The sequence below is a fragment of the Hipposideros armiger genome, unplaced genomic scaffold (assembly GCF_001890085.2).
Source record: "Hipposideros armiger isolate ML-2016 unplaced genomic scaffold, ASM189008v1 scaffold_106, whole genome shotgun sequence".
Taxonomy (NCBI): domain Eukaryota; kingdom Metazoa; phylum Chordata; class Mammalia; order Chiroptera; family Hipposideridae; genus Hipposideros; species Hipposideros armiger.
In genome coordinates, this window is record NW_017731456.1 from 2,855,239 (window position 1) to 2,874,112 (window position 18,874).

Consider the following 18,874-nt stretch of genomic DNA (forward strand, 5'->3'; position numbering starts at 1 on the left):
GCTGTCAAGAAATTCACATGATTCCCTAATTATTTGTCAGCTTGTTGTGATTACACTTTCTTCCAAAGACGCTCTAAGAAATTCCTTATGGATAGAACCTGGGAATTCCACAGGACACAGTTCAACAATCTCCAAATGATGACTCAGGCCAGATTGCATAATTCAGGTTTTGTTTGAAAAACTGAAAGTGCTTCAGCATTTACATAATTTCAAGTTTAAGGAATTTTTTTTTTAAGAAAGACATTACATGTTAGGATTTAAGGTATAGCTATGAAATACATGAGCACCCTTGGGTAAATTATGCATTAGCCACCACCGTTTCTTGACTCAAACTTTGTACCTTGCTGACAATGCAGTTAAGGATTAAGTGCAAAATGGCAGCTCAAATAAATGAGCCAGAAAACCAGCCTATCAGTTTTCTTTTCCACTAAATTAAGATCAAGAGAGTTGGAGAATATTTTGTCTAGAATGATACAAACATACGGGTGCAAAAATTCTCATATACCTTTGCAAAAAATTGCTTCCGTGACCTTTCACTATACGATGACCTTAATAATGCAAGCGCTGTTTTGAATGCAAGCATATGGAGGGCATTTTCACCACATTAGGTGACTTCAGTGGTTTAAAACACGGTTTGGTTTTGTTTTTAATTTATTTATTGCATAAACTCATAAAATGAAAAGAACTTGCAACCTCTTCAGTGAAAGTTTATACATTAAAGTTTGCATTTCAAAAATGTGTCACTACTGTTTGCTTTCTATCCACAGGTTGTGATTATCTCAAAGGTGAAATTTTAGCATATGACTAAAAGGTCCTATAGCTGCAGCTTCATGATTCAGCATCTAACATCAATAATTCACAGTGAGATCACAGGCTCTCTGTGGAAGGTAGTGGCATACTTGCCTTATGAAAGGAAGCTTAAGGCATATTGAGAGCAGTTTGAATTCAGACTTGAGGCTTGTGTGGGTGTCAGACATTTGTCTCCTAGCTAGTGATGGAGCTCCTTTGGGAAAGGCCCTCTGAGAAAGGTGAATTTGGGTTGTAAGGCTAGGATACACACATGTGGTAACCAGAACCTCCTGAACATGGTTTTCCAGAGTTACCCTGGGCAGGTGGGAACCCTTTCTGCTTTCTGTGGAAAAGATTCCAACTTGGTTCCCTGCCATGACCAAACACAAATGTGTTGATTTTTCTTTTTTGAGCTTCCAACCCTTGCAACCTTCCAAAAATAAATCAAACCAGCCATCAGGGCACCGAAATAATACTACTACTAATAAGCAGCTTTGCCTAGACTTACATAAACAACACTTCTGAGGTAAACTTTGCCCCAAAGGTCTGGACACACTCTTTTTATGTAAACTTCTTACTAATAATTACTAGACTTGGGCGCATTAACCCCGAAAATAGATTTTAATAGCAACCCCTAAAAACAAAAGACATGAAACGACAATAAAAAAAAAATGTGCACCAACTAGAAAAACACTTGGCAGCCTTCTGCAGCCCAAGCTGAAGACACCCCTCCTCCCCACTTCTTGCCACTGCAAAGACCTCCTTGTCCTGCCAGCCCCCTCAACAGGATAAGAGAACCTACTTGGGACCTCGCCCTCCCCTATGCCAGTCCCGCCCCCTCACCCTAAGCTCGCCTTCCACGTAGCTCCTCCCCCTTCCGCTCATCTCAGCCCTTGTTCCAGGAGCTGGGGTCAAATTGTTGGACAGGCTGATTTGCATAGCCCAATGGTTGCGCGTATGCAAATGAGACGGGAGGTGGTTGGCTGGGGGTTGGCAGGATAACTCCGGCGAGCCCGGGGCCTTTGTCCTTCAGTGGCTGTAAGGCAGCTGCGGTGTTGGTGTCGCGGCTGCAGGCTAGGCTAGGCGAGGCGAGGGTCCGAAAGCGAGTGGGGCGAGAGGGGCAGACCGCGCAGCGGCGGCTGGCGCAGGAGAAGCCTGTGAGGGAGTGCAGAGAGCAGGCGCCCGCGTGCCCACGGTGGCAGGAGCAGCCCGCACGCCGCTCTCTCTCTGTGGGGGACCTGCAGTTGCAATATGACTTTGGAGGAATTTTCGGCAGGAGAGCAAAAGACCGAAAGGTAAGTCGGCTGGAGCCTCTCCTTGCACTCTCTCTCGCTGTGCGCACCACAGTGCAACCAGGCTGGGGAAGGTTGCTGGGGAGCGAGCGGGTAAAAGTTTGTAGAGAGCACCCCCGGCCTTTTTTCCCTCGGGAACCCTCCAAAGGGGCGCCCGCGGACGGAAAGAGCGTACCCCCCAACCCGGCCGAGCCCCTCTGGGCCTTCGCAAAGGGCAGAAGCGACCCTCTGGGTCGTGCGGCTGCTGCGACTGGCAGCCTGTGGCTGCGCCCTGCGCCAGGGACTGGCAGCGCGCTTGGGGGAGGGTGGCATTCTCGGGGATTCTCACAGGACACCCGGCCTCTGGGCGTGCGAGGGGTCATGGCGGGTGACGGGGCCGGGGTTGCCCCGGGTTTGCAGAAAGATGAGGTGCGCGGTGACTCATGCATGCACTGGGGTGCAGGGCGAGGGGGCGCCGAAGGTTCTGAGGAGACCCGGGCTGACGCGACCCCTTGCTCTTGCCGGTGTGTAGGATGGATAAGGTGGGGGATGCCCTCGAGGAAGTGCTGAGCAAAGCTCTGAGTCAGCGCACCATCACGGTCGGGGTGTACGAGGCGGCCAAGCTGCTCAACGTGTAAGTAGGGCCCCTCGCGTGTCCCCCATAGTACCCCTTTCCACCCCAACCCGGGGAGGTCGCCCAAGCGGGGTGCCCCGTTGCCCTGCAGCGCCGCTTCCTGCTGCTTTCCATCCGGAGGGAGCTAGCGGGTCCGGGCGCGACCCCCGGTACCCGGGGAGGGTCTTGCGGGCGCCCACGCGGGCTGGCGGTGCCTCAGTGCTCATCCGCCCCTCCCGCTGCCCGCAGCGACCCGGATAACGTAGTTCTGTGCCTGCTGGCCGCGGACGAGGACGACGACAGAGATGTGGCTCTGCAGATCCACTTCACCCTGATCCAGGCATTCTGCTGCGAGAACGACATCAACATCCTGCGCGTCAGCAACCCGGGCCGGCTGGCGGAGCTCCTGCTCCTGGAGACCGACGCGAGCCCGGCGGCGAGCGAGGGCGCAGAGCAACCCCCAGACCTGCACTGCGTGCTGGTGACGGTAAGGGAGAAGGGGAACTGCCAGCCGGCGTGTCGGGGCTTTAGAGTACTGGAAGGAAGGAAGCCAGGGCTGCACAATAGGCGCAGGCTCAGAGAGGAAAGAGTGGCTGGACTTTCAGCCGAGATGTGCTAGTTTCATCATCAGGATTTTCTCTGGTACAGAACATGCCTAAGCACGTTGGAGGCTGCCAGCAGCGGAAGAGATCCTTGTGAGTCAGCACTGCCAGCCCAACTACTCCCTACCTACATCTGTACTACCTCCCGTGACTAATTCCTTTAGCAGGGTAGATTAGATAAAGCCAAATAAATTCCTGGCTCACCCTCATTAAGGAGTCAGCTTCATTCTCTGCCAGTCAAAGCTAAAAATAGAAATGGTGTAGGAGACAGGCCTCATTAATTCCCTAGAAATACATAAAGAGAATAAAGTGGAAATTTTTTCTTTGCAATCTTGCATTTTTATTTTTATTTTTTTTTAGTGGAGGTTTTTTTGTTGTTGTTTTTTTTCCCCCTGATAAAAACCTTTGGTAGGTAGATAACTTGTGGTTGCAGAGGCAAATGTGATAGCTTGGTCTTTTACATTTTACTGCTTTTTGGCTGGTCTAGTTAAGTGGCAGCCTAATTATTTTGTTACTCCTGAAAAATACTGCTTTGTCTTTTTGGAGGATAACAGGTGGCAGTTCTACTTAACTGCTGTGCCGTCCTCATCTCATTGTATGCACAGCATAGAAATATTTCTCAAAGTTGTTCACTCAGGTCTGTGCCACAGTACAAGTTTAGTAGGACAAACCTATGAATGACACTGGCATGCAAAACTGAATAAATATTGTCATGCAAACATATGTGTATGGCTCAGTGGGTTGCATGAGTTCACACTTCGCAGGGTATAGTGTAGTACAGAATTACCCTTAATGATTTTGCAGGAAACCCAACTACCTAGAAGAAATTTTTTTTTATGATTGTAGCTGGTCTCCATGTCACACAACCAAAGTATAGAATGTTCAAGTGTCTTTCACTGAAAAGTAGTGTACTTATTAGCAAATGCTAATAGTTTTTTTTAATAGTAAATTTCTCTAAATTTGTTCCTAGAATCCACATTCATCGCAATGGAAGGATCCTGCCTTAAGTCAACTTATTTGTTTTTGCCGGGAAAGTCGCTACATGGATCAGTGGGTTCCAGTGATTAATCTTCCTGAACGGTGATGGCATCTGAATGAAAATAACTGAACCAAATTGCACTGAAGTTTTGAAATACCTTTGTAGTTACTCAAGCAGTTACTCCCTACAGTGATGCAAGGATTACTGAAATTGATGTCAAGGGGCTGAGTGAGTTCAACTACATGCTCTGGGGGCCCGGAGAGAGATGACTTTGCAGATGGAAAGAGGTGAAAATGAAGAAGGAAACTGTTGAAACAGAAATACAAGTCAAAAGGAACAAAAATTACAAAGAACCACACAGGAAGGAAAACAAACTGTATTAATTTAGGATGGTTGAGTTACATTTAATTAAACCAAATATGCTTTGTTAAAGTTTAAATGTGCGGCAGTAGTTTGGGTATTTTTGGTTTATATGCCCTCAAGTAAAAGAGAAGCAGAAAAGCTTAATCGTATTTTAAAACCACATTTTATTGTATTTTGATGAGATGTTAAATTCTCAAAGTTTTATTATAAATTGTACTAAGTTATTTTATGACATGAAAGGTTATTTATGCTATAAATTTTTTGAAACAATACCTACAATAAACTGGTATGGAATAATTGCATCATTTCTTAATGTGTGCTTTTGTTTTTTTAACTTGTACTTTATTAAACAAGTTTTTTTAATATGGAAAAATTAAAACTTCTAAAATCATATTTGTAATATGTCTGGGTCTATATGTAGATATATATCTGTATGTATGCATGCATATATGTTTTTTTCTACTTTTAAACATTTGGGCTGGACATGGGGGCATGATTTTATTTTGTATTTGTTCTTTATTTAACAGACATTTCACTGATGCCCTGCTTTACACTATGTCCCAAGTCAGGAAAACAAAGGTGATTTAAGAGGAGTAGGGGAACACACGTGTTAGAGATTGAATTTGCAAGTCTGAATAAATAGTTACAGTTCAAAGATTTTAGTGCTACAATAGGATTATATGCAAGATGCTACAGAAGCAAAGAGGAGAGAGTTACCAAAGTTACCTGCAACCAATGAAGTTTTTACTGAGGAGAGATCATTTAAGGTGGGTCTTAAAAAATGTTTCATTTCCCCACCTAGAGAAAGGAAAAGGATATTGCTAGCAATAGCACTAGTTGGTGCAAAAGTGTAAAGGCCTGAAAGACCAAAACCTGTTCCGTTGAACAAAGGGTAATTCTGTGTGTGCCTCTGGTATAGAAAGATAGGGAGAGATAAGGTTGAAAAAAGGTAGGTGGGGATTAGGCCCAGACTGAAGGGCATTCTGTGTCACCCTGAGGCATTCGGGCTTTCCTTCTGTAGACTTTGGGCAGTCAGCAGAGGCCCTCACGCAGGGAGTGACGTGGTCAGTGTTCTAGGAAGATAACGTGGGACTGAAAGACGGGTTATTGCGATATGGGATAAGAGGCCAGCCGTAGCTAAGACTAACTAGGAAGTGATGTTAACAGTCCAGGGTTGTGCATCTTGCAGAATCATATTTAGGTAACAAACAGGGAAACGGCCAGGCAAAGGTTTTTGGTGCTTTTATTGTCTTTCTAAAGCTGTGTCCCTTCCAGCTGAACAATTCTGCTATGGTTTTGAGGGGTCTGGTTAAATTATATCAGATGGGAGAGATGGAAGCAAAGAGCAAAAGAAATCAAAGGCTTCAGCAGAACAATCAACTTTTAGTTGGAACAGCCACTTGATAATTAACTGCAACAATCTCGTAGATATAGCCAAAGACAGCCAAAATGCTTACAGAGGCAAAACCTAACATAGCGTTAGTCCACAGGATTTTTGCCTCCTCCTCAAACCATACCCCCCATGATTCCCCTGCCATCTGTCTCCCATCCTTGTCATGACTACATGCAATCAGGAAAATGTAGAAACAGAGGAGAGGGAACAACAACAACAAACTAATAACAAATAGCTCCAAGTTTCTGCATATTTTATGAATAACATAGGCCCATGAGCCCTTCACCTTGCTATTAGGTTTCTGGTTTTTTCCACATCTGTGAGAAATGTGGATTTTCAGGCCTTGTTTTGGCTTGTATCTTATGTAAGCCAGTCCCCAATCTAAAACGTAACTGGTATTTAAATATTTGTTTCTTATATTACCAAAAGATTGAGAACAGTGAATTTTAAAAGGTAGAATTTTTTTTTTTACCTTCCTACTAAAGTAAGAGTTTTTAATACTTTTCCACAATTACTTGGTTAAAAACCCTTCTGCAAAGGTGAGTGAATTAAACTAGCAACGCAGAGGGGAGAGAAGCAGCATTGCATGGTGGGAAGAGCATGGGGATTAGCCAGCGTCAGTCCCTCCCGTCGTCGGTTGTCCTTATTTGTAAAACAGAGATAAAATGACCCATCTTACAGAGTTGCTGTTTCTACAAGCCTAACTTCCTTTTGGTAAGAATTAATGTCAGGTTCATAATTATAGCCCAGAAATTGGCACACTTCTTAGCAAGCAGTAGACGTTGAATTAATATTTGTTGACTAAATGAATGATTTAGAAACAGTAATCAATGCAAACTACCTGGTTTACGATAGGTGCTCAATATAGTGCGTCCTGGAGATAACCATAGGGAAACTTATGGCCTCAGAGAAATGTCTGTTGCTTATAACATGTATTTTAAGAGAGGAGTTTCAAATCTCCCTTCTAAATTCATAGTGCTTAGAGATATGAAGTGATAGTATACATTTTTTCAGGTTGTTTTGTTTTAGTAAAATCTCAACAATTAATGCAATACTGTTGTTTTAGTTTTTGTTTTAGGTTTTAGCTGTTATTCTTTTCAGATTGAACATAAGATAAAATTAACATGGTGTTGAAAAATCCAATCATGAAACCTGAGCTAATTATAAACATGAGTGTGATTACCTGGACGACTTTTACCTCTAATTGGTGCTAATATTCTACAGTTGTCGCTTTAAACACCATTACACATACTTACTGAAAGTTGGTGGAAATGTTACAACAGGGAACAAAAATCCCCTCATCTATCTAAGGTGTGCTGTATGTGGAAAATACCTATTTTTTCCACTGCAACTTCATTCAGTATCATAAATAGCGTTGCCTCCTCCTTTCTACAATTAACCAAGGCCCTCAGTAAGTTCAGCTTCTATAATGAAAGGATTCATGAAGGTAACTTATCTCTTATAATACATACATTATTTCCCAGCTAGAGAAAAAAAGATTATTTTTAGGAAAGAGCTGTTTTTGTACTGTCAATTGGAAGCATTTCCAAATCATGTTTTGAGATACCTTACTGTAACCTTTGTAAAATCATTGTTTCCTCAATTTTTAACTATATTGGTTAAATTTTATACTCACGAGAGAGTATCATGTATCAGGAAAAGATCAAAATTCAAAATTCGAAGTACAGTTTCTACTGAATGAGTTGCTTTTACACCATTGTAAAGATGAAAAATTGAAAGGCGAACCGTCGTAAGTCGGGAAGGACACAGACGCAGCTATAGGAGCGCTCATCCTTGAGACGTTTATAATGGAATAAGGAAATCAAGGTCAGTACATTTGTTCCTGTAACACTGTTTATTGAAAGCCCATCATGTACCTGGCACTGTGTGAGATCCCGAGACCACAAAAGTGAAAATGCAAGGCCTTGAAGGATGTGCACAACTTAGTGGTGATGACTGAGCCCTGCAATACTGGCTGATAAATGATGATGGGGCATGTTCAAGGCCTCCGTGTTCCTGGGGACAGGGAAGCTTGGCCAGATCCAGTGAGACCCCGAGGATAAAGAGGCCTCCTGGGGCGCTATGAAGAGCATTTGTTCCAGGAGTGGGAATTGCAGCTCTGGAGGGTATGAATTCAGCACATGTTTGGGGTTAGCTTCTGAGGACAACCATAACACTTACCTAATGCTACATGCCAAGACTGTCGCAAGCACTTTACTTCTAGTAACTTATCAGCACTCACAGTGACCCTATGGAAGGATTGTTATCACCATTTTGAGGGTGAAGAGATTGATTGATAGGCAGAGAGATTAATTTGCCCAGAGTCATATTGTTAGTAAGGGGCAAATCCAGGGTGCAAACTGTCTGGCTCTAGAAACCATGTCCTCTTATGACAAGTGGTGTAGGAAAGGTGGCAGGAACCAGACCATGAAGGGCCCTGCGGGACAGGCTTTTTTCATTAGGTGTTAAAAAGCCATTTAAAAATAACTGTGCCTGGGAGAAGATGTAGGGAGGGGGCTATCACCATGATGAGAGAGAGAGAGGCAAGGAAAAGATGAAACCATGGCTCACAAAGTCTTAACGTGAGGTTGGAAACTGGTAGCCAGAGAAATTTGGCTTACACAATATTTAAAGAAAAAAAAATTTTTTTTTAATCAGCTGTCGATGTTTTAACATGGAGACATTTCTTAGAAAAATCCTGATTTCTAGTGTCTCTTGAAAATCTGCTGTATGTGGTGACAGTGAGTCCACGGTGCATGGTAGCAATTGGCTGGAGCCCAGAGGATGCTCCTCCCTTTTTGATAGGCTTTCCAGTTTGCCACAGACCTCAGCCTTCCCTATAAGGTTAGGCTTCCCTTCCTAATCCTCTGAGGCATGTGAGGTCTACCCTTCACCCCCAACCCCCTATCTCTCAGTCTGGGGCTCAGAGTCACCCTGTGTAAAACCAGGTGTTTGCACTATCAGAATTTCTCAAGGTATTCTGATGATAAAGACCCCGGGAGTGTTTATTTAAAACACAGCTTCAAGACCCCTTTCCCAGGAGCTTCAGATTAAATGGGTCTGGGAGAAGGCTGAGAATTTTTTTAAAGCACTTCAGGTAATTCTTATTATCAGGGAAGTTTGAGGAATGCTGCAAACGCTCTTGGAGATCTCCCAGCTGAAATTCAGCAGAACCACTCTACAAATCTCAGGGAAGCAGAGGGGAAGGGTGGGAGAAGCTTTCACTTGATCGGTTTCCAGTTTCCCTGATGTCAGTCCACTGGGAGCTGAGGAATACACATTTCTCTGCAAAGGCTGAAGAGATTTCCAGGGAAGCGGTATAACTAAAACAATTTGCTACCGGAACAGAGAATTTACTAGTTTACTAAGATGAATATTGCACAAGTTATTATACAAGAACCACACAAAGGTGGACGAATCCACAAACGGAATGGCTTTTAGCATTGCTTTGAAGTGACCGAGCAACACACCTGTGATGTGCCAGACACAGTGCTGGGAACTTTGGACAAGACAAAGAAGCAGCTGATCGGCATGATAAAAACCTGCTTTTGGACAGCATATGACTCAATGTTAGGCACAAGGTATGAAGTGAGTGGAGTTCCCATTTTTCTTATATCCACCAGCACTTTCTGGCTTATAACGTGTTTTCACATTTATTAATTAATTCCTTGCTAAAGCAACTGAGGCTCAGAGATGTCCAGAGACACCTCCAAAGTCACGTGGCAAGGAAGGGACAGAATCAGAATTGTCCTGTGAATTCAGTCCTCTGTGTACTAGAGCTGTCTCTCTAAGAGGCCAACCCGACAGCAGAGTTTAGCCTGGGGGAGGATGAAGCTAATTGGATCTAATCTTTTACTTATCCAGTAAGTGGGACAGAGCCTCAGGAAAACTCAAGGAGATAAAAAGCAGGAGGAGAGAATTCTAGGAATTGTTCTCTTTCATCTTAGGAGCTTCCCAGGAAACGGTGATTTTTTTTATGCTTAACATATTGTCTACAATTAAGTGTCTGAGAAAGAACTTACTATGCAGAGAAGCTGCATGCTTTCTTAGTATCGTTACTTAATACCTGATTAGAGCCCCATATTGTAATCATATTACAATCATCAAAATAGTCACTTGACAAGGAATGGTTCACCTGGAGAAGATCTTTTTGATTTCATTTTGCTTCTTTATGTAACTAGTAAGGGCAGAGCTGGCAAAAGATAAAGGGTATAGCAGTTAAGACATTAAGTTTTTAGAGCCAGAAAAACCTGAGCTTGGATCTTGGGTCCTAGCTAGAACTTGGGAAAGTTAGGGTAACTTCTCTAAGCTTCAGTTATTTCTCATGTACAGTGGGAAAGTAAACAAGGCTTATATCATTGGTTTGCTGCGAGAGTTAAAGAAAAAAAAAGCACAGGAAGCATAGCTCAGTTCCTGGAAGCACTCAGTGTATGTAACTTAATCTAATAATAATTACATCTCCCACGAGTGGGTAGTTTCCTATGTATGTATGTTATGTATGTATTCTATGTAATTATGCTATGTTGTAAATTAGAGGGTGATTTAAGAAAAAAGAAAAGAAACCCCCCAGTAAACTACATGGCCCAACAGAACTGAATATGGGAAGATACCAGCCAATTAAATTATGTTAATTTCTACTAGTCTAGTTTCTCCTCTCATTTCTATCAACTTAATTAGGCTCTTTATCACTCATTTGGATTATTAGAACAGTTTTTGTTCAAAATCAAATGTTGAACATTTACTGTGTGTCAAGTACTGTGCTAGAACTTGTTATATAAAGATGATTATGATACAGTTTCTACTTGCAGTGTAGTATAGGAAGCTGACAGACACAGCTAATTTGCAAGTTGGCGTGGTGTCATGGCAAGTCTGGGCATACGCTGTGTGTGTGTGTGTGTGTGTGTGTGTGTGTGTGTGTGTGTGTGTGTGTGTGTGTGTGTGTGTGTGTGTGTGTGTGTGTGTGTGTGTGTGTGTGTAAGGCAGTGGTGGTGGTGATGGTGGTGAGGAAGGCTTCCAGGGAAGGAAGATGCTTGACCTGAGTCTTGAAGGAGGAGTTAGGAGCTGGTCAGGGGCGAAAGGTGTGGTGCATAAGGGACTTTTATAGTCTGTGGTGTTTGCTGGAGGATTAAGTGTTAAGGAAGGGAGTGGAGAGAGGTAGACTAAAAGGGAGGGAGGGAGAGAGAGAGAGAGAGAGAGAGAACGAGAGAGAACGAGAACGAGAACGAGAACGACAGAGAGCCTTGTTTGCCCTTCTAAGGAGCAGGAATTTGTCCAGTGAGCAATATGAGGGCTCTGAGGATTTTACGTAGAAAAATCAAATGGTCTAATTGGAGTGTTGTATAGCTCACTCTTTGTTGCAGATGGATTCAATTGCCCAGCCACCAGGTGCTAAATGGGACTTGAGGGGAGTGCAATGGAAAGGGACAGCTGTGCGTCATTGCTGTCTGTCCTGCCACCTCCCTCTTTCTTCTGCAAATGCCTTTCTTGTTAGCACCTTTCACCCCAGCCTCAAGGGTAAATTTGTAGTACAGGCCTGGCCAGTCCTTTTGGCCATGATGATTAGTTGGGGATAGAAGTGGACTTCAGCTGGGCCAATCAGATCTTCCTGAGACTTTTCTGCTAGAACAGGGTCGGCAAACTGCGGCTCGTGAGCCACATGTGGCCCTTTGGGAACGTTCCATCTCAAAAGTTTGCCAACCCCTGGAAGAGCCAATCCTATCCCTCACAACAATTTAAAATTTATTCGAGAGCCATAAATATATTTCTACAAATAAGGAAAATTTAAAGTAATATTATAAATGAAACTATGATAGTTTTATTTTCATTTTGAATTTTACTTCAGAGCCACATGTACGTACCCAAAGAGCCTCATGTGGCTCGTGAGCCGCAGTTTGCCGACCACTGGTGGCCCTTCCACCTCAAAAGTTTGCTGACCCCTGTGCTAGAGAATCTGCGTCTGGTGTTGTCAAGCTGATGGATGTGTCTATGATTGCCAGCAGCTGGCTTGCCTGCCACAAAAAAACCAAGTCTATTCAAGAGCAAAGGGCAGAGATGAACCCTGAAAGCAGGACTCCTGCATCCAGCTGTACCTGAAGGGAGGCCCATGGGTTTTTAGTAATGTGCTCAAGCTAGTTTCATGTGCAACTAAAAGTAGGGTGAGCAACGGGGACTGAAGGATTTCTGGGATGCAAGATTTTCAGAGTTACTACTGGGACAGTCCCACGTAAACTGAGACAGCTGGTTATCCTACTACCGGGGCAACCACAGAGGTTGGCAACTAGACGGGAAGCTTTTGCAGTAGTTCAGTAAAGTGATGATACGGGTCTGAGCTAGTAGTTGATGAGGAAAATCAGAAATGGCTTTGAGGGGCCAGCCGAGTGGCGCGTTGGTTAGGAGATGGCTTGGGATGCCAGAGGGCCCCGGTTCAGATCCCACATATGGGGGCCGGTGTCACTGCCCTCTGCGGCTGGGATGCTGGGCGGTGGCTCGACCTGGAGCTGGGCTGCCGTGGGTCGCCGGCGACGGTGACGGTGTGGGCTGCAGCCCCTGCTGCAGTGGGTTTCCACGGGCTGCCATGTGTGGCCGGCAGCCAGCGTGAGCGGCCAGCAGCCGCCATGGGCAGCCGTCCAGAGGCCCGTGACAGATCTGTCTCTCCAGGGAAGAACGTGATGATGGTGCCAACTTGGGCTGGTGGGGCGGCATCCTCCACAACTAGGCAAGGGCAGGAGGAACGGCAACTTGTCTGTTCCCCTTCCCCCAATTCCCCAACACTGTTCCCATTCCCCAATTCCCCAATAAAAATCTTAAAAAAAAAAGAAAGAAAGAAATGGCTTTGAGAAGTATTTGGGAAATGGAATAGGTAAGACTGGGTGATTAGATGTGAGCAATGAGGGAGAATTCTTGAATGCCCCTCAAGTTTCTACCTAGGGCAATTTAGTAATGATAGTGCTACCAAATACATTTTAGAGAGATGGGTTTAATCTTGGCTACATTATGTTTCAGGTCCTTGTGAGACTGTTAAAATGTCCAGTAGAAAAGGTAAGTCTGATGCTTAGACAAAAATATAGGCTGGATGCTTTGATTTGATTTTGATTTGTTCTGAGCATATAACAACAATGAGAATGGATGAGATCTCCAAGAAGAATGGGTAAAGTGAGAAGGGCAGCAGAGGGTCTTAGAAACTTGAGACTGAGGGTGGGGCTTTAGGGGCAGACATAGGAAGAGGAGATAAAGAAGCGGGAAAGGAGAGCCTGATATCACAGAAGTGGGTTGGACTGAATGGTGAGTTTACAGAAGATTATGATTCACAGTATTAGAGGGGTCCTTGAGGCAGAGACTGAAATGTTCCATTGAATTTGGAAATTAGGAGTTCACTGGGTAAACTTTTTGGGTGACATCAGTTTCATTACACAGGTAGAAGGAAAAGCCAGATTGTAGCCAAGTGAGAAGATGGGAGGTGAAGAGAAGACAAGGAAGGTGGACCACTCTTTGGAACATTGTGATAAAGGCAAGAGGATTAGGGATTTAGGGAAGAGCTGGAGGGCTTGGCCTTGAACTGGAGAATGCTTCTCAACCTGGGCATCTGGTGGAAGACATTTTGACGGGTGTGATGGAGACTTGGATGTGGAAAGGTAGGAAGTTTTAAGAATTTAGGCCAGTGCCAGCTGAGGGGCGTGTTGGTTAGGAGTTGGCTTGGGACACCAGCTCTGAGCAGCAGGGCCCCAGTTTGGATCCCACATGAGGGCCAGTGACGCTGTGGCCTCTATAGCTAAGATGGTGAACAACAGCTCGACCTGGAGCTGGGCGGCCGTGAGTCGCCGGCGACGGTGTAGGCTGCAGTGGGGCTGGCTGGCATCGGGCATGAGCTTTCGTGAGCCATGTTGAGCAGCTATCCAGTGGCCGGCAAGTGACTGCCTCACCCGGGAAGAACGCAATGATAATACCAACATGGGCCAGTGAAGCAACGTCCTCCACAGCTACACTGAAGAACAAAAGGACAGCAACTTGTCTGTTCCCCTTCCCCAATCCCCCAACATTGTTCCCCTTCCCCAATTCCCCAATAAAATCTTTTAAAAAAATCATTTATAAAAAAGAAAAATATTCAGGCCAATGAATTACCTTTATCAATTTTTTTTAATAGAGAAGGCAGGATTGTTTGCACAGTAGAGAGATACATGGGGTCGAGGGGTTGAGGAGGGTGATAAAGATTTGAAATGGAGAAGTTGAATAAGTACTAAAAAAAGGATTGTGAAATATGGTTGGGGGCTCACAACAAAGACTAGAAATACTACTGCCAGTTTGCCTCCACTAGTTTATTCTCCTGTTTATTCTAATTACCTTTATGAAAACAAAGTTCTTCATGTCAAGAAGTTGCTTTAAAATTTCTACCAACTCCCTCCCCTTGTCTATATAATCAATATAAACTCTTAGACTTCAACTGGACCCAAATTTCCTTTCTAGCCTCATCAATATTCTCCTTCCTATGCTCCTACCACAAAGATCTGTGATACCCCAGCCTTCTTTAGAACCCAGCATTTGGATCCACTGTTTTTGCTGCTTGAGAACATTCTTTCCCTATTCTTTACTAACAAACTCCTACTCATCTTTCAAGGCCCAAATGATTTATTGTCTTCTCTGTGAAGCCTTTTCTGACTCATTAAGGCAGAGCAGCTTCTTATAATAGTATTAACCGCATTGCACAGTAATCTACTCTTTACTTGCCCAACCCCCCTAACCCTGACACCCCACTATCCTGGGAGATCCTCATCTTTTCTGGGTTTATCATAGGATGTACTTAGCATAATGCTAGCAGAAGCTACTACACTCCTAATAGAAGGTCAACAAATGAATGAGTTCTTCTTTGTCCTTCTAAAAAGCAAATGCTTTATAACTCAAAATTAATGTTTGAGTGGACTATTTTTCTTTTTGTATTTAGGTTTTATGAACTCTTCTTGTAAGACTTTGTTGATTCTTTGTGGATGAACTTTGCTCACTTAATTCTATTAATTGCCTATGTACAAAATACCTTTCTACAATTTTTCCTTAAAAATTCTTTCCCGTCCTGCTGATGAGTCAGTAGCTGAAGTATCAGGAAGTGATCTTTAAATATCTTTTAAATACCTATAATTATACAGAGCAAACCCACATACCCGTCTCTGACCCCATACTCTAGACTTTGGTTCCTCTCCTCCTGATTTTCAATTTAAGAAGGAAAATGTAGAATGACTTGGGGTGGAGATGGAAAAAAGCAAACAAAAGTGAATTGCTCTCCTTTCTCAAATTTGTAAAAAATGTAAAGCTAGAAGGAATGTTAACAATTACCTAGGCCAAATCCTTGGGGTTTTTTTTGGTTTTTTTTTAATGGGTGCAGGGGGTGTGGAGTGGAAATAGGACCAGAAGTCTGAAGGTTCTAAGGTTGCAAAGTGAATTAATGGCAGTCAGACTAGAACACAATTCCTGAGTCCACTAGTTGTGTTCTTTCTTTTACTTCATACTAACTACTCATGAAAAATGCAGTTTTTTTTTTAAAGTGTATCAAATATGGTTTGGGATCTCCAACCTTCTGTTTCATTATATGTAAAGTAGGGATAATAATAGTAGCAATCTCATGGATTTATTGTGAGAATTAAATGAATTAATAGATACAAAATGCTGAAAATAGTACCTGTCCATAGTCAGTGACTAGAATCTATTGTTGTTTGTTCTTTTTTTTTTTTAAAGATTTTATTGGGGAATTGGGGGAGGGGAACAGCACTGGGGAATTGGGGAAGGGGAACAGACAAGTTGCTGTCCTTTTGTTCTTCATTCTAGTTGTGGAGGACGTTGCTTCACTGGCCCATGTTGGTATTATCATTGCGCTCTTCCCGGGTGAGGCAGATCGGTTGCCGGCCTTTGGGCGGCCGCTCACGGCAGCTCTTGGCAGCTCACACAGGCTGCCAGCCGCTCACGCTGGCTGCCAGCCACACATGGTAGCTTATGGCAGCCCACTGCAGGAGGGGCTGCAGCCTACACCTTCGCTGGCAACTCACGGCAGCCCAGCTCCAGGTTGAGCTGTTGTTCAGCATCTTAGCTGTAGAGGGCAGCGTCACTGGCCCTCATATGTGGGGTCCGAACCAGGGCCCTGCTCTTAACCAACGCGCCAGTCAGCTGGCCCCACATTTTTTTTTTTTTTTTAGCTGAGCCATCGTGCCACCTGTTGGCAGCTCAGCGGCAACTCAGCTTGGGCTGGGCACTGAACCACTGTTGCTCAGAGCTCAAACTCTTGAGCGAGCTCTTAACCAACTGAGCCACTCAGCTGGCCCTGTTTGTTCTTATTTAAGGCCCAGGCCACTATACTCTTGATTACTGAAGAACTTATTTGCTCATTTTTTAAATTTTAAAATTTAATTTTAAATTTTCCAAAGTTATTATTTTTTGGTCCCTATTCACACCATACTACAAACACAAAGAAAGTCCATGGGCTGATCTTGGTGTATGAAACCAGCATCTGCACTTTTTAGTCGTAGGATCCTGCATAACTTTCTGAACTTCTCTAAGCTTCAGTTCCTCATCTGTAGGAGAGAGTAAAATAACATCTAATTCCTTTTAAGAGTTGTGAGGCTTAAATGGGAAGACATGTGCTAAGTGTCTAGCCTAGTGTCAATGTTTGGTGCCTCCTTTCCCCACGTCTGAAAGTATCAACAGGTGTTATAGGGTCCATATTGAAATGTACTTCATCGACGCCAGGTCTAAAAGGGTCTATTTAGAATCCAGCCATCGAATGCATTGGCCAATGAAACAATGACATGGCCTTTTGAAGATTAAATGTAGCAATGATCTGCTGCACACGGATGTAGTTCTCCAAAGAGAAGCTTGTCTTTGGACACATTGTAAGGCTCCTGTACTTTTGCCATACCCAGGTACAAGCTGTGCTAGTATATAGTTACGTTTTTGAAAACATAAATGGGCTTTTTATTGAAATCTATGTTAGAAGGAAACTTTATTATATTACAACTTGTGCTAGTTCATTTTCCTAATACACTTGACCATTGAACAACATGGGGGTTAGGGGCGCTGACTCCCCCTCCCCATCAGCAGTTGAAAATCTGTGTATAACTTCACTGCCTCAAACTTAGTAGTTTTCCTCAGAATCTAGGAAATTGGTTCTAGGCCACACCCCAGCTCTCCCTACCCCCTTAACCCCACCCCACTGCCTGTGGATAGCAAAGTCGCAGACGCTCATGTCCCCTATATAAAGTGTAGATGAGTGCATACAGTCAGCCCTGCACATCTGCAGAATCCCAACTGCTGATCTAACAGTTCAGGTATTTATTAAAAAAAAAAATCCTCATGGAAGTGGACCTATGAAGTTCAAAACCATGTTGTCAGTGCCTGGCACAGAGCAGGTACCGCTGGTCACATTTGTTCAGTGAGTTACTGCCTTAGGCCTTTCCCCAGCGTACCAACTTGTAGATCCAGTGTCCTTGTGATGTCATATGGTTAATGTCCTATGTCAAGATTTCAATTACTTGCTTTCATAATTGAATAGATTATCTAGGAGGATTTATAGGATATATAGCAATGTTTCATATGTAAAATTGTCACTGATACCTAAAACTTTACTATTAACTTCTTCTCTTGTGCTGAGCATTGCTCTCTCCACAGTTCTGGTTTGTAGGGCCAATTGTCTTGTCAAGACTAAGATATTAATTAAGTCATTAGCATTTTAGGTTGAACTTATTTGGACCGTATTTTCCTCCAGGGAAGAGAAAGTATTGGTTTCCTAAAAAATTGATAGTTGCAGTGAGGGTTCCTAAGACCAACCGTATGTGTTTGCCCAGGGTTGGCCTACAGTTAAACAGCCTTTAATAGACATAAATGACTCAGATAAGGAGACAGTAATTAGAACAAGAAAAGCGCTCATCTGAAGGCAAAGGTTACTTGCTGCACACAGCGGTAAAGGTCCCGGGACGTAGTAGCAAGTAGGGCCGTGCTCTGAAAACCAGCTAAAGGCAATAGTCACACCAGGTTTTGCGAAGATGGCTAGAGCTAATGGGGGGACCAGGTTCTACAAATGTCAGAGCTGAAAGCCAAAAGTTTGTAAACTTAGGCATAGGGAGGGAAGGAGGGGGAAATACTCAAGACTGTCTACCTAGCCACAAATAAGGCAGCTTATAGAGAATATCTATATGTATATGTGCAATTGCTCCTCTTGCCAATGAAAATTGGCTGCCCATATCCATGAGAGCTGAAAGGCCATATTACATGAATCCCCACACTAAGCTCCCACCGTTACCTGCAGGTTTGAGTAACATTAAGGAAGTACATAAAGGAAGTATAACATTTTATCTGCCATGTTTCCTTACATAGTCTACCCTTTTCAGCCTCATCACCTTCCCCCCTTCACCTTGTTTTAAACTCAGTGCTACCCAATCCCATCTACCATCCTCAATACAACTTGTGACGGCCACTGAAAGTCACAAGAACTTCTAGTAATTTGGGCTGTACCAGTGAAAGTGCTTGTCAGTTGCTGCCTGTTTTTTATGACCAAAGTGTCTAAATTCTTCAGTCCTTTCCTAAAAAGGGTTGAGTGATTCTCTTTTGCTCCTACTCTTTGTAGTGTGTGAGTACTGGTTCTCAGAAGCAGGGGCCATCTCTGCAGCTGCCTGGTCTATAACCAGGGTACTCATTGGCTGTTTTTCCCTTTTTGGATGAAGTTCTCTTTTCTTCATCTCCGGGAATCCCAGCCCTGGGCACAAGGAACCAGGAGGAGGCAGGGTACCCTTGGCAAACACTTGCTGAATATGAGTCATTTCAAGTCTAATGACCCTTCCATTTGTTATCTGTTTCCATGGTCACGGCTGGGTCTCAGGATAGGAAACAGTC

At 43.7% G+C, this 18,874-nt stretch overlaps 1 protein-coding gene across 1 annotated transcript; it reads left to right on the forward strand.

Moving 5' to 3' along the window:
* Positions 1 to 1,800: 1,800 nt before the first annotated feature.
* Positions 1,801 to 4,926, forward strand: GADD45A (growth arrest and DNA damage inducible alpha). Its single transcript, XM_019646692.1, has 4 exons — positions 1,801 to 2,084; positions 2,593 to 2,694; positions 2,923 to 3,160; positions 4,246 to 4,926. Exons 1-4 carry the CDS (start codon positions 2,041 to 2,043, stop codon positions 4,357 to 4,359), a joined length of 498 nt encoding a protein of 165 aa, XP_019502237.1. The 5' UTR covers positions 1,801 to 2,040; the 3' UTR covers positions 4,360 to 4,926.
* Positions 4,927 to 18,874: the final 13,948 nt, after the last annotated feature.